Below are 16,351 nucleotides of genomic sequence, written 5' to 3'. Positions count from 1 at the left end.
TGGAGTAGCGGTCCCTGCACGGAACAGTGACGGTTACATTATAGGAATATGAGATAAACTCCCCGCAGTCAACACTGTTTTCGGCCACTTGTAGCGAGTGGGGTCCAGGAACGGGGACGTTGCGCTGTGTACGCGGCACGGCCCGGTTTGGCCCATTCAACCAATATGGCTGTCTACCGCTGGGAGTCCTGAGACAGGATACGGGATGGGGAATCCCATATCCAGGCCTGGTTGTTGGATAAAAGCCTTTCTAACAATCAACGTAGGCGCTGATTCCCTGCTGGACTTCACTGAAGGCTACAAACATGTTATGATATGTTTGACATGAAGTATATAAATGAGTCAACTTCTTGCAATGCTTGACCATTCAACAGTATGTCTCCATCACAAACTAGCATGCTATTCGGAAGAAAAATTGGAATCTTTAATTGGATAAGAATGAAAAATATATGTCTATGGTTAGGTGTATACGAAAACAATTGCATGAAAACAAAGAGAGTTAAATGTGTTAAAAAATGTTAATGTTTCATTATCTCCCTCTAGTTTTCTCACGACAACTTCGCCTAAACTGTGAAATAAAATAAGATTTCTTTTAACAGCTTGCATAGTGTCTAATCATAAAAACATGAATACAAACATTTTGTTAGAAAGAGTTTACGTTTCGCGATAAAGTCTCTATGCAGAGGCGGCTTAAGGCGCTTCAAAATTAAAACTACAAATTAATAGTTATGATATAGTGCCTAGACTATCAGATTAGAAGTGCTAGAAATATCTCTTTGAATGCTAGACGGTACCTCATCGACGGAGATGAACAAATTGTAACAATAGTAATATTGTCATTTGCATCGCCCTGTCAACAAACGTATTGTAGGTCTTATATAATACAGACGTTACTTCAAGAAAAAAGATGATTAGCCTACGTCCTACATGTTAACTAATGACTTACATTAACTGGTTTTCCTGGCTAGCTCAGGCAACCCATTCCATGCTCTAATAGCACTAGGGAAGAAGGAGTATTTGTACAAATTTGTCCAAGCATATGGAGAGTGGGATTTACTTTTGTGTCTGAGTATTTTATTAGATTTTGTTTTTGTATTTGAAGATTATGGTTCAGTGTTTTATGCATAATTGCTACTTTAATTGTGAGTCTTTTGTCCTGAAGGCTTTCCAAATTTAGTGATTTTACTAAAGGTTTACTCTAGTTATATTTGAATATTCCTTTGTTATGAATCTCACTGCTCTATTTAGTGACTGTAACTTTCTTAATGTTTTCTTGAGTTCAGGGGTCCCAGGTTAAAATTTTAGTTTTATGTTCTTATTTAATTTATAGAAATTTCTTTTAATAAACATCTCGCCCACACCAAATTTAGGTATTGCGCACCAGTGTCTCTATATATAGAAATTTGATAAGATAATGATAAAATTTCTTAGATCAATAGATTTGTTTAATTTTAGGACATTAGTTTTATACATCATTCTGCCTCACAGCAATAACAATGCAATACTTTTAACTTTTAATACTTGTTAGTTCACTCAAAAATCAAAATTACAAGTCAAACAAATTAATGAGATGTAGCAGCATACTGTTTAATAATTTAATGAGTATTTCTGACACTCAATCAAGATAGTAAAAGAAACATTCAATAACCATTAGAATTTTATAGGAAATGTATTTTCTTGAAATTCCCTTTTTCAATTTCACACCAGTTTCCATAGAAATTTACTAGACTACAGAAGAGCCTGATTTTTTACCACATACATAAATGTAACAAAGTAGTTTTGTAACTTTTGCCAAGAGTAACAGTCTTTTTTCAAATTCACAATCACAGAGCAGTATAAAGTCAATGAAAAACATAGAAGATGAGATTGGACTAAAATGATGACATTGTACATATACAATAGATCACACTTAAAGTATCAATTATTATAGTATTAAACACAAATTAAATTAAAAATTTCAGACATAAACTTTAGTAAGGCACAGACAAAAATGTAGAATTTTTTTTAAACATTAGGTAAAGAAATTCATTGGTTATCACAAAGAGATAAAAACAGGTCAGCATATGTAAATAAAATAGAATGAGCTTAAAATGCCTGAGTAAACTGTCTTCTTGAATAAACTCAAACACAAGCACACAATCATTTTAAGCATTTTAATCAAAGCTAAAGTTATTTTATACCAGAAGCTGCACTTAAAAAAATAAAGCCAACCTAAAAATGTAAAGAGATCAGCTTTGAAAATGTCAATCAGAAAAAATAATTAAGATTTCATTTTATTATGATGAGGAACTAGTTCATCAAGATCTATTCAATTTTTAAAACAAAATATAAGTGAAGACATTTTCTTTAACATGTATTTGAAAGAAGATTTTTAAATTCAGTTTCTATTCATTCTAGTAAAACAACAACAGCAAAAGAAAACAACAACAGCTAACCCATTTGATTTTTAAAATCACTCAACAATTTCAATATGAAAGACAGTGTCAACACATTATAACATTTTCTCTGAGTTAGTTATTATTTTTAACACAGTACCTAATTTATTAGTGTGTATACCAACATAGATATTGCTATTATTACTCTCCGGCTTTGTTATGATTGAATAAATTGTCACAAATTTATAAATACCTATACTTAAAATATTTTTTCTAAGTGGACACTTATGAACTGGAAAAATTATCCCTATTCCCTTAACAAGAAAATATTTTAAAAAAATACATAAAAAAAAAAAAATGAAGCTTATATAAGCAATTAATTTGAATCAGTCATGTAATTAAATCTGTAATAGATCAGTAACAAAAAAAAAAAAAAACATTTATTAAAAAAAAAAGGAACAAGCTGAATTGGAACTTATGGCCCAAGCCACTCTACTATTGAAGTTGTTATGAACATAGAAATTTATATAGTTATGTATTGTTTCTATATTCTCGTCCTATCTCATATTTCATGTTCAGTAAGACTCATATGGCGAACCATAAAGGTGACTATACTAATTTAGCTTATACCACTACTCCAGTCAAGTACCATTTCTTTCCCTTAAGATTCCAAGAAAATAATTAATTACCAATAGCTTATTCTAACTAATTGTTTACTTTTTAAAATGATTCTTGTGTTGTCAAGTAAAAGAAATAATTGTGCAAATTTTCAGCTTGATCCCAGATTGGGTGCCAAGAGAAATTATATATGTACAAACTTTTTAACAGACAGAGTGAGCTGATATAAGCTGTGTAAAAAAAAATAATTGCTTTGTATAATTTTTAGCACTTCACAACCAAACATTTTCACAAAAATAAATAGAAATTAGGATTTAAAATGAAGTTCGTGAGGTGTTACATAGAAGCCATCATCCCGCCTCTCATCTCCCATAGCACACAAGTAGATACCCTCAATACTCTGCTCTCCAAAATGGGTATCAGCATATTTAGCGTAGATATCAGGATTAACGTTTTTAGTACCACGCAGACGAGACACAGGCCTAGTTGTCTTCATTATGGTGACATGAGGAACAAACTCATAGCCATCTCTGATTTGAACTCCTGCCTCAGACAGAAGAGTTTTTAGGGTGCTGCAGAATTCTAGGAAATCTTCTTTATAATGAACTTTGGCATAGATGACTCTGTTGTAAAAATTGGAAACTCCGTGGAGTTTTAGGCTGGACTTGGGCACGGCAGCCACTATTTCTGGCTGTATTCTTTTCAATGCTTCAATGCACTGTAGAAGCTGCTCTGGTGTGTCAAGACCTAGAGTGTTAAGTGTTATATGGAGAGAGTTGCCAGGAATACAGCAATCACTAAACAGAGGCTCAAACTCCATGAACCTGTCCTGAATGTTACAGATTTGATCAATGATTGCCTCATTGGTGATGCGTATACAAAGAAAATAATTTGGTCGAAGTTTGTCGCGCCAGTAAGGGTTGAATCCATTTTCAATATCATTTTCATTTTCTTCTGTCAATTTTACATTTTCATAATTACTTACTCTGGATTTAGCACCTGTACCAATATTAGCTGAAGACCCAATTGTAACTTGAATGCCATCATCTTCATCACTGTCATCTTCGCTGTCATCCTCTTCAGAATTACTGCTGGTTTCCTGTTTGGTATATGATGCATCTGCTAAGCCCGCCAAACGTAAAGATTCAAGCTCTTCCCATTCTTTAATGACAACATCAATAGTCTTAGTTCCTTCAGCTGACCCAAATACATTGTCGATTCTTCTCAATTTGTCCCAGACCTTGATATCTTTATATTTAAAATACTGAATCCTATGTTTGGGTACAGCCAGTACATCATAGTCAACTGAGGCAAGGTCTTCCCAAGAGAAAGATGAGAAAGACTTCTCAAGTAGACCCTTGAACCTATCCAAGTAGCCAACGATAAAATCATCTTTCTCTAAGTTGTCATCCCATATGATACGCTTTACAACATCATCAGCAGTTTTCATTGGAGATAGCTTTTGATTCTCATCTATTTCATCTTCTGACTTCTTTTTTTTAGTTCTGTTTTTCTTATGCTTGACTTGTTTTTGTGCTGCATTAGTGATCACTTTTCCTGGTTTTAGCCCGATGGCCCGAAGTTCAGTTTCAGCCTCTTGAATGAGTTTATCTAGCATGAACTGGCCAGCCAATTGTTTGGCTTTAGACCTGAGAGATTGTTGTATATCTGTGATATTTTCTTCAGTAAGTGATTCTGATCTTATGGCTATGTCAGGTATCACTCTAGGATAAGCAGCTGTGAAATAAGAAAAAAAAAGCTTTAAAAATTCTTTTTAATGTACTTAGTACTATTGGACAAAATGATAAATTTGATAATGCCTAATGCAATGGACTAAAAGCTTAAGTTACAATGTAGTTTAGTTTATAAAAACAGCAAGACAAGCTTGAATATTTTTGTAACAAGATATACTAGTATAGTCAACATAGAAAAGAATATTTTTGTAAAAGACAGTAACAAAACAAGAAATAAATAATTTTAAAAAATTTTACCAAATAAACTTTATTTTAATAATTAGATCTATAGTCTAATAAATATCTAAAAGAATTATTAATGCACAAAAAAATATGAAAGACATCCCTAAAATGTTCATATACTTTGGTTAAAAAAATATAATAAAAAAAAAAAAAAAAAAGTAGTTGTATATTATGCATAACCATTTGAATAATCCACTGAGAAAGTGACAAATATACTTTTATAGCTCCATCATGGCTTTGATAGCCACTAATAAGGATAATGCCCTAAAGGATGGCTGCATGGTCGGGTCAATTGATTTACGCTCTGGACTGTAGTCTTGATGGTTCTGGGTTTAAACCCTGCTCACACCCATCCCCAGTTGTCCGGTGGGACATTCGGGCTAAGATTTAATAATCTTCAATTCTGAAGGAACATTCAAAACATGCAGTGGAAAAAAGCAAGTCTCTGAAATGCTGGATGCATAAAGTAGTCAGATTAAAGAGATAAATTTAGACTTAAGAAGCATTTATATTGATTAAGACTAATATATTGACAATATAAACTACTACTAGTAGTAGTAACTAGGTTAGGCTTCCCAAAATGTTGTTTTTCATTCTGATGACCCAGCAAGTAAATAGAAAAATTACCAGTGAGTTGAAATTTAATTGTTACATCCATGTTTTCAGGCTGCACAGTCAGCACATTGGTATACGTTTTCACATCACTGATGATGCGACATCGGTTAGGAAAAGCTGCTTTAACAGCTGCCACCTCTGTCGACTGATCAATTGGGCTGTCACTAGTAGTTTTACTTGTTTTTACAGAACTGTCAACAAAATTAACAGTAGCTGTCGCCATGCTGTTGGTGGCCTAAACTAAAAAAAAAATAAATAAAATGATTAATAATAAAAAGCTATCACAACAAGTTGTCTTAATCATCCTTAAAAATATCATGTAGAGGGCAATACAAACATGATCATCTGTACATGAAATGCAATTTTACAATTTTCAAAAGAGCTTCTCAAAAGTATTGGATTGGCCAGAAATACAAATTGTAAAGAAAAATTCCTCATTTTAATCCAATTAATTATTTCAATGTGTACCAAAAGGAAGTAAATAGAAAAAGATACAAAAACAAGAACAGGTTTTTGAAAGTTATTCTAAATATAAAACTGCTATCACTATGTAGTTAAAATGCAATAACTAATCTAAAATTCTAGATATTTAAGATATTAATATAATTTGAGCAAGGATGTAAATTGTAATACTAGATTCTAATAGTAAAAAAGTAGGCCATTCAATTCTGAAGGAAAAACCAGAACCATGTTTTTATAAAACAAATATATAACAAACAAACAACTAGACTTATTAGACTTAAGGGTATTATAATTATACTAGTCGACCGGCGGCGTAGCATACCCCGCTATTTTGTAGGACCAACCTTAGGCCACTGCAACCTATGCGACTGCAGTGAGCCCAGCACTTTTATAGGACCCACGCTAATTTTTAAGTGTATAAATTATTAAATTAAATTTCCCGTCGATTTAACAGGAGGTCCTGGAAATATCTGGAAATTATTACAACCTTTTGAAAACTCATACCAATCTCCTGAAATATACAGACGAAAATTGTCTTCTTTTTTTCACTCTTAAATTACCTAGGATAACCCCCACCATCTGAGTTGCAAAAATAAAAGAGTGATCTTTCCATTGTGTCCAAACTCTTGAGCGTGCTCTGTCGCTTCGAGTTACTACAGAGTAGATTACTCCCCCCCCCCCTTTTTTTAACGTGAGGTAGAAATAAAAAAAAAAGTGATATTGCAACGGTCCTGCTCTGCTATTTTGTGACTACAACTACGTGTTCCCCCCCCCCCTCTTGTTTTATCATGGACTATCTGCAGAGTGTTATTTCCTTTACTCCTTATTACTCGTTTAAACTGTTGAGGGAAGAAGAGAATTGTTATCGAAGAGAATTATATATATATAGAAGATAGATCTATATAATATCTATACACAAAATAAATATAATATATTATTATATATATGGAATATAGAGTCTATATATTATATCTAGAATCCAGACCTATAGTTATCTTATCTTATATAATACAGACGTTACTTCAAAAAAGAAGATGATTACGTCCTACGCGTCATGCATTTAGTCATGCATATTAACCAAGAAGGAGTATTTGTACACATTTGTCCTAGCATATGGGACGAGGAATGTGCCTTTATCTTTGTGTCTTTCAGAGTATTTTATTAAATTTTGTTTTTGTATTTGAAGATTATGGTTCAGTGTTTTATGTATGATTGCTACTTTACTTTTGAACCTTCTGTCCTGAAGGCTTTCTAAATTTAGTGATTTTACTAAAGGTGTTACTCTAGTCAAATGTGAATATTCGTTTGTTATGAATCGCACTGCTCTATTTTGTGTCTGTTCTAGTTTCTTAATGTTTTCTTGAGTTGAGGGGTCCCAAACGGAGGATGCATATTCTATTATTGGCCTAACCAAGGTTAAATAACATTTTAGTTTTATGTTCTTATTTGATTTATAGAAATTTCTTTTAATAAATCCTAATGCTTTGTTTGATTTTTTTGTAGTTTCATCAATATGTGGATTCCATGACAGTTTTTCATTTATTATAACACCTAGGTATTTTGCGTTTTTAGTCTGTGTTACTGGTTTGCCATGAATAAGATAAGTGGAATTAATTTGTTTTAGTTTTTTTGTTACTCTTAACAACTGAGGTGGAAAGACATGCTCCAATTTGATTCCCATTTCTGTAATTCATCTAATTCTCTTTGTAAAATATCTGTGTCTTGTGTTGTTTTTATTGTTCTATATATTATGCAATCGTCTGCAAATAATCTGACTTTTGTTCCTGAACTAATGCAATTTGGTAAATCATTTATGTAAATTAAAAATAGTAGTGGACCCAAGACTGTTCCTTGAGGTACACCTGAGTTTACTGTTATCGGTGTTGATTTAGAGCCATTTATTATTACAGTTTGTTCTCTCCCTATCAGAAAGTCTTTAATCCACTGATGCAGTGGACCATTAATGCCGAAATATTTTAATTTTTTAAGCAAACTATGGTGGTGAACTTTGTCAAAAGCCTTAGAAAAATCTAGTAAGATAGCATCTATTTGTTCACTATTATCTAAACCTTTTGAAAAATCATCAATTAGTCCTATTAGTTGTGTTTCACATGATCTATATTTCCTAAAGCCATGTTGGTATGGTGTGAGGACATTATGTTTGTCTAAGTGGTTTATGATGTTGCTACTTATTATGTGTTCTAGGATTTTACATGTGATGCTGGTAAGTGATACTGGTCTGTAGTTTCCTGGGTCAGATTTTTCTCCTTTTTTAAATAGGGGGGTGACATTAGCTTCTTTCCAGTCCTTTGGTACTCTGCCCTGGTTAAGTGAAGCCTGAAAGAGTATTTTGAACACTGGGGCTAGCTCATTGCTTAGTTCTTTGAGTAATCTAGCTGGAATACCATCAGGTCCAGAAGCTTTATTTGGTTTGGTGTTGGCTAATAGTTTTTGAATTCCATTTTCTTGTACTACTATATCTTCTATGTTGTCTACTTGGTTCAAATTCAGTAATATGTCTTTGTCTCCTGGGGCTGAGAATGCTGATGCAAAGTATTTGTTTAGGATATTTGCTTTACTTTCATTATCATTATGTATTATGTTATGTTCATCTTTTAATGGCGCTATGCCTGTTGTTTCCATTTTCTTAGACTTAATGTATGACCATAGGTTTTTGTTGTTATCTTTAGATATTACATTGTTTATGTATTCACTCTGCAGCTGTCTGCTTACTTTTTGGGTTAAGTGTTTAATTTTTATATACTTTTTGTAAACTCTTTCTGCATTAGTTTCTTTAAATTTTCTATATAGGTTTTCCTTCTGTTTACAAAGTTTCTTTGGTCTATTATTAAACCAGCATTTATTTATTTTGTTTGATTTGTATTTAGTTAGTATATGATTTTCTATAATGCTTTTAAGATGGTTTTTAATGAAATTCCAGAGGTCATCGACTGGTTGGTTAATGTCTTTTTCTAATAAGAATGTTTGTTGAAAGTTTAATGCAGCTTGGTGTAGTTGTGTTAGGTTACATTTATTCCAGAGTAAGATTTTTCTTTTGGGTTTTGTATTGGCTACTGCTTTTATCTGACTGTGTATTTTTATGATCTCATGGTCTGATAGACCAGGGATAATATCATAATCAACTACTAATCCAGGTCTGTTGGTTAAGAAGAGATCTAATGTGTTGTTTAATCTAGTTGGCTTTTTAATGATTTGATCTAAACTTAGGTTGTGTAAAGTTTCTATGTCCTTAAGGTTTTGGTGTTTATCTATGGTTAGTGTTTTCCAATTTATATCAGGTAGGTTGAAATCACCCATAATCCAAAAAACTGCATTTTTATTTGTCTTTTTAAGTTAAGTGTAGTAATCTGATTACATAGTTCCTGCATGTATTCTAAACTAGAATTTGGTGGTCTGTAAATGCTGCCTATTATTAGGGATGTTGAGGTGGTATTAATTTTACAAAATGTTGATTCTATATTTTTTGAGTTAGGTAAGGTAATTTCTTCTGCTATAAGAGTGTTTTTTATTGCTAAAAGAACTCCTTCATGATTATCAGCCCTATCTTTTCTAAAAATTTCATAATTACTATGAACATGAATTACTATAGACACTATACTATACTATAATAATATTAATAGTCGTATAGTTACTAATAGTAATAATAGTAATTAACTATAATTTAGGCTTAGCCGCCTTAGCTATTTAACTATTTTATAAAATAGTACTGTTTTAATAGTTTTATATTAATTTATATATAAAGTATAAAGATATCTACTAGATCTATCTTTAGTTAGGAACTTACTAGACTAGATCTGCGATTAAAATACAAGCCTTGTGGGTTGATTCACAATTTAACTCAGTTTAGATCTTCGCTCTAGAATAGGTCCAAATGTAGCAAGGCAAAGACTGAGAAGCCGGGTTTTATTTTCCTCAGTGATTACTAACTTCCAAACATTGAATTTCCCGGAAGTGGTGCAAGTCGAATGAACAAGATCTTAAAAATAGAACAGCCGACGCCCACAAAATCACCTAGATCAGTGTTTCCCAAACTGTTTGTGGAACCTAGTGTTCCGCGAGGCCCGACAAGGTGTTCCACGAACTACTGGAATAACTAGTAGACCTGGACGTGAATTAATGACTATAATAAGTAAATGCAGAAAATAAAATACAATTTGATTTGATTAGGCTACTTCTTCTCAGTAAATGATTTTTTGTATAACAAAATCACTATGAACTTTGAACTGACCTACTCGACCTAGATTTTGATTCCAACTGAAGAGGTTTTTATCGAAATTGAGATAACTATTGATTATGATAGTAGATGGTATCAAATATAGTTCCTAAAAATTTGAGTTAAAAGAAATACATATTTATACTAGAAAAAGTCATTCGAAAGTGTAAAACAATTAACGAGATTTGAAATGGCTCTGTCATGGCCGAAAGCGGAAGTGACGTTATAGTATGGAAATCACGGAAAATTAAAGTATTCTGATAATATTCTAATAGTTATAATGTTTTTTGTTTGGGCAATAAAGATTATTATTATTACTTTGAAAATATGTTAATATAAGAAAAAGTAAAAGTGAACTATTATAGTTTGCAATTCTGCTTTATAACAGCATTAGGAAAAACAAATTGAGCTCTTCATTGCTATCAGCTTTTCATTGAGCTAACTGCTTCCAATATGGGAATTACTCTTAAATTTTTAAATCATATAAGTTAAGGAAGCTGAATTTGTACTTAGTGTGTAAGTAACTATCTAGCTTTGACTTGTTTCTCCCCACCCCACCTCTACACACAATTACACATTATCATTCCAAGGGCATTTGAATAAGTGAATTCCATTAGTCAAGGAGCTGTTTCTGCAACCATAGTTTCTAGCAAATAGATCTATTTTACTATCATCGTTATCAGAACGAAAAATACCGGTAATTGAAAGAATTGGTGATAAAAAAAATGGAGATGTACTGCACGATATGGTGGACAGAAACACTGTGTTGTGGTCAAATACTGGGTACGCATGAATGGATCTAAGTTAAACCGGCTTGCTAATTGTGATTAGCTTACACTCATAGTCATAAAAAAACACACGTGGACTGTAACAAGAGGTATTAGTAGACTGATCCACGTTGTACGGTGGACTAAAACTCGATACTAGTACGCTTGATTGGATCTAGGCTAATCCGGCGAACATTAATTCGCTTACCTCTAAATTTAGTAGCGTGACCTAGTTTCCAAACTATGACGTCACGGACCAGTGTAGTGAGGGAGAAAGACATCTCGAATGGCTACGAGACTAAGACTTTTTAGTGTCCCTAAAACCCACATTAAAATGCTAATATCTCATTAACGGCTAAAAAGTTATAGAAAATATTTTGCATACACGTTTTTTAAAGCATTATATTACAGAAAACAAGTATTAAAACGGTTTCTGTGAATCATTGAAACTATATGAAGATCAACCATTTAATGATCCCAGTCGAGTTTGTCTGAAAAGTACCATTTCAAACAAGCAATCGTTACTGTACTGCAGTTTCCTACAGCCTATTTTGGCACAGCAATATTCTCTTATTATGTTGCAACTAGATCTAGGTCAAAGTCTACAAACAGGCGTTCATCAGTTTACCACTATCTTGCCGGATATCAAAGAGTCACATTATCTTCAAAATTATTAATCTTATTTTTCCATACATTTTTGTTATCTTTTATTATAGGCCTAGTTTAAATATGTTTAAAAAATAAATACTAAAGCTAAATTTAGAATATATAGATCTATGGTTTATTATTATTGTTTCATTCAAACAGTGAAACACTTCGGAAAAAAACAATCCTAAAAAATAAGCACGGTGTTGGTGTTCCGTTACAATCTACAATGTACGAAGTGTTCCGTTACGAACAAAGCAACAAATATCAAGCAAATAAGCCACCATTACAAGAAGTAATTATTTTAGAAATGAAATATTGGAAGCCACTAACACAGTTGCTACAAAATGCAAAGAAGCAGCTGGCTGCGAAAGAATTCAAAGCTTCTCAGCCATCATCGGATGTCACTGTGTCATGGCAGAGGCGTGGTTTCGTGTCAAACAATAGAGATGCAACTGTACTTTGCGTGAAACCTGGAGGTGCTCCTAAAGTAATAGACACATTTACCAGCCATAACTCTTGTGATAAATGATGCAAAAATAAAAAAAGAAATTTACTCCAGAACAGTTTCTAGCTTGGAAAGCAAACCACACAGCTGAATGTGACACTAATCACATCAGCTTCTGGTGCGATGGAATCACAAGATATCCTGCAAACTTTCTCAGTTCACAGAAGATGTACGGCTCTAACTATAAAGGCTATTTGGGAGATGGTGACTCAAAAAAGCTATAAAACTGTTGCAGATGCAGATCCACCAATATACCCGGATAAGACAATTGAAACATTGGAATGCTGTGGTCATGTACAGAAAAGAATGGGACGTTGACTTATGGACCTAAAGAATGCCAACATACTACAAAGGAATGGGAGGAAAGAAAAAGCTGACCCAAGCAGCAATTATTAGAATCCAGGGCCATTATGGTGGTGCCATTAGAAATAATACTAATATAACCTTCTGCAAATGAAAAAGGTTTTAGGCTATTTCCATTGGGCAATATGGAAACACAGGTGCAGAGACCACAGTGATTGCAGCCATTGGTGTCCAAAAGAACAAAACCTAGCAGTAGCATACATATATAAAAATAAACTCCTCAAATATATCATTGATGCTATGAAACCAATATTTGAGGAGTTAACATCACTGCACTGTTGGAAAAGTGTTTACATGGTGGCACGCAAAATGCTAACAAGTAGTTCCATAATTTAATATGGAAAAGATGCCCCAAAAACCAATTTGTTGGAAGAAAAAGGCTTGCGATAGCTGTCCATGATGACACAATTGTTTATAATGATGGGGCACTTGGACGGAGGCAAATATTTCCATTTATAGGATTAGAATTGGGAGATTATGCTGAAACATCATTTCGCGCTGCAAACAAAAAAAGAATTTCGTCATCTATAAATGCATATAATATTTAAAAAATAACACCCAGAAGTAAAAAAAAACATTCATTCAAATGCAGAGGATGCTAGGAATGAAGGATATTTGCCTGGAGGCTTTTAATAATAAGTTTTTGTTATTCTTTTTAAAAATGTGTTTTTTCTTGATTTTGACAGTTTTATGGTTCCCACACTAAAAAATTCATTAAAATTCATTGTAATAATTGTAGCTAATTGTGATTAGAGTTACATGCTGAAGACACTGCAAATTTCATTTGAAAATATTTGTATTCATTTAAATGTTTTGACTATTTTACCCTATGATATTGTTTTTGAAAAATTTCACTTTTTTTAAGGTACATTTAAAAAAATATTTTTTTTTTAATCATAAAATGATTCATCCAAACATAGAGGCACTTAAATAGTGACAGATTTGTTAAAATTTCAATTTGGGGGGTTTAACCTGCCCTTAAAGAAAAAAGTTTGTGAAACACTGACCTCTAGAGATCTTTCACCCTGTTGCTAAAATAGAAATGGATGCTGGCAAAAATGGCTACATTTGTTGTTTATGATAGGTTTATGAAAATATTTTATATCTCATAAACAGTAAATCTCAGATAGATATACTTTATCTAACTTTAGATATCAAATTAAAGAATAGATTCCCACCAACAAAACTGTATAAAATAAATTCTATTTGTAGTTTAAAGTAATATATATAATATATATATGATTTTACAGGTTGAATATGATTGAAAAAAAAAAAAGAGAAAAACTTTTTTTGTCTAGGTTTGTTATACATAATATATATATATATATATATATATATATATATATATATATATATTAAGTATAATATTATTAGAAAAGAGTAAATTTTGCACTCATTTTAAAGTAAAGTCCCAATAACATCAATATATACTCCATATTTTTTTAAAAATTAACATTTTTGACTAAATATTTTTTATTGATTAGAAATAGCATTCATTTCTGAAAGATTTTGACATACATGACTTAAATAAAATGCAGAAAAGATTTTAAAACAGATATTACCTTAGAAAACAATATCCAGTGAATAAGAAATAATATAATATTTACATTGTTTACATATATATATATGGCTCTTTCTGTCTCTGAAGACAATGGATGTGCCCAGATGAGTCTGGCTTTGGTTACGTCTTGAGATGAGGCAAAATCTGGAGTGACTGATCTAGCCAATTCTGGAGCGTCAGAGTTTGCCACAGTTCGTGCATGTATATAACATATATATGCATCTATGCTAGGGCTAGCTGACAGGTCAGCTTTCTTTTTCTTTCTCATTTTTTGATGCTAATGGAAAGCTATTGTTTTGCCAGATCCTCGTGGTATAGACGAAAACAATGTTTTACACACAGCCAAGGTTGCGATGGGCACCCCTAGCAAAAGAATCTAGAGCGCTTCAGTTGTGATTGACTATTGCAATAGACACAAAGGCGATCATTCTCCTCATAATGAACAAGATGAGGCCCAGGTGCCATTTTGCTATTTCAGCTTTAAGGGTCTTCATTTTCACCTATCTGGGAACATCACCCACTGCAGTGGCAGCATCAACTAAACCATCAATTAAAGTTTCTTTAAATTTGTTTAAAGAAAGCTTTTTTGAAGGCTGGTCACGTGTAACCTGATTGCATTATAAATAATGAGGGCATGATATGCAATTTCTAATACCCAGCAGAAGACTTTCTTTCACCATTTCTTGCTTTTTCTAGAATTCACAAAATAATATAAGAAAGCATTTAGTCTGCCCTGTTGCAACCATTCATCATCATTTTGTAGTCGTGAACCTTTTCTGGCCTCTCGACAACACTCAGCACTGCGCTTTCTGTTGCACATTACTGATGCGATTGGTTGATTTTTTGGACACCAAAATTATGCTTGCGCAAGGTTTCTTACCTTTTTTATCCTGCCATGCCACACAAAAGAGAATATTATCATATTGACCACAGACGTGTAAAATTGATTTTCTCTGTGACACAGCTTTTGGTTCTTGAGCTTGGCAGGGAAAGTTTTCCTAGTTAACTTAAGTTGACTGTCCCAGTATTATAAAATATTATCTGAGTTAGATATTCCAAGAGATCTGATCTGTTGATGTGTAATAGATCTATATTATAATATCAGCAAAAATATGATGCATGGCTGGTAATACTGTTAGTGTTTGATGAGTCTGAGTAAATAGTGTCACTGCCATGATAACCATGATTATGATCTAAGTATAAGATTTTAACTTAGATCTAGACTCTAGAGCTATGTCTATCATCAGTCTATGTCATAAAATAATTTGATTTTTCTGAATTTACCCTTTCGAGCTTTCTAAGGTTAAAAACAATCAAGTAGCTTCTAAGCTTATGTTGCCCATTTTAGGCCTACCACTAACATCCAGGCATAGCATCCATAATATGTTTGTTTATAATTACTTAGCAACACGCAAATTAAAATATTAAAACACGAAAATAATCCAGTTTATTGAATAAAAACGCTTAAAAAAGGAAGGTTTCGTTTCTTTTCACTATTTGTATATAACTTAAAAAACTATAACTACAAGAAACGGATACATTTTAACCCCGAAAAGCCAGTATACTGGCAAACCAGGCTATGAGGTAGAGATGTTTTGCCAGTTGAGGGTGAAAGAGCTAGATTTCTCTCTCTCTCTCTCTCTCTCTCTCTCTATATATATATATATATATATATATATATATATATATATATATATATATATATATATATATATATAATTACGAATTTGAACATGTAATAAATAAAAACATGCTTACAACTTAAGTAGTGTTTTTGAACGTTAAAATGTCATTATTATTATTATTATATATATGAAATAATTATAGAAACTAAAGAAAAATATATAAAAATTAAATTAAATTAAAAATAAGTAGTAATATTAAATTATTGAAAAAATTTATATGAAACTAATGATGAAGTGGGCCGCCGCCATGACCAAATTTCCCGGGCCGGTTTTTTAAGCCAGTCCGACCCTGAAATGAACAGTCATGGGCGCCCGCAGGATTTTTGCAAGGGGGTGCAAGCTGCCATCCATGGCTCAAAGTCGTATCCTCAACTTTCTTGTTATAATATTGAAGAAAAGAACTGCCCCCCCCCCATTCGGGCCCTCATACCTAACCGATATTAAATGCACAGTAAAATTTTTTTTTTATAAAAAAAGAAACTAAACACGTGAAAAAAGTATTTACTGTACACAATGTTAACTTTATATGTGAGGCCCGTGTT

At 32.5% G+C, this 16,351-nt stretch overlaps 1 protein-coding gene across 2 annotated transcripts; it reads right to left on the bottom strand.

The window, feature by feature from the left end:
* Positions 1 to 1,566: 1,566 nt before the first annotated feature.
* Positions 1,567 to 15,362, bottom strand: LOC106053795 (leukocyte receptor cluster member 9-like). 2 transcript variants are annotated; one of them, XM_013209419.2, is made up of 3 exons: positions 15,005 to 15,362; positions 5,597 to 5,824; positions 1,567 to 4,730 (listed from the first exon to the last, which is right to left on the bottom strand). In XM_013209419.2, the coding sequence occupies exons 2-3, from the start codon at positions 5,805 to 5,807 to the stop codon at positions 3,301 to 3,303; spliced, it is 1,641 nt and encodes a 546-aa protein (XP_013064873.2). In that variant the 5' UTR covers positions 5,808 to 5,824; positions 15,005 to 15,362; the 3' UTR covers positions 1,567 to 3,300. The 2 variants fall into 2 exon arrangements, with proteins under 2 accessions (XP_013064873.2, XP_013064870.2); XM_013209416.2 differs by lacking the exon at positions 15,005 to 15,362 and adding an exon at positions 9,852 to 10,181.
* Between the last annotated feature and the right edge of the window lie 989 nt (positions 15,363 to 16,351).

Source organism: Biomphalaria glabrata, chromosome 4 (genome assembly GCF_947242115.1).
Source record: "Biomphalaria glabrata chromosome 4, xgBioGlab47.1, whole genome shotgun sequence".
Taxonomy (NCBI): Eukaryota; Metazoa; Mollusca; class Gastropoda; family Planorbidae; genus Biomphalaria; species Biomphalaria glabrata.
This window is presented reverse-complemented; position numbering and strand designations above follow the sequence as displayed.

Coding starts and splice junctions, on each gene's coding strand:
- LOC106053795 (XM_013209419.2), bottom strand. CDS start 5,807: ATGGCGACAGCTACTGTTAATTTTGTTGACAGTTCTGTAAAAACAAGT. Junction 4,731..5,596: donor AATTAAATTTCAACTCACTG/GTAATTTTTCTA, acceptor CTTATTTCACAG/CTGCTTATCCTAGAGTGATA.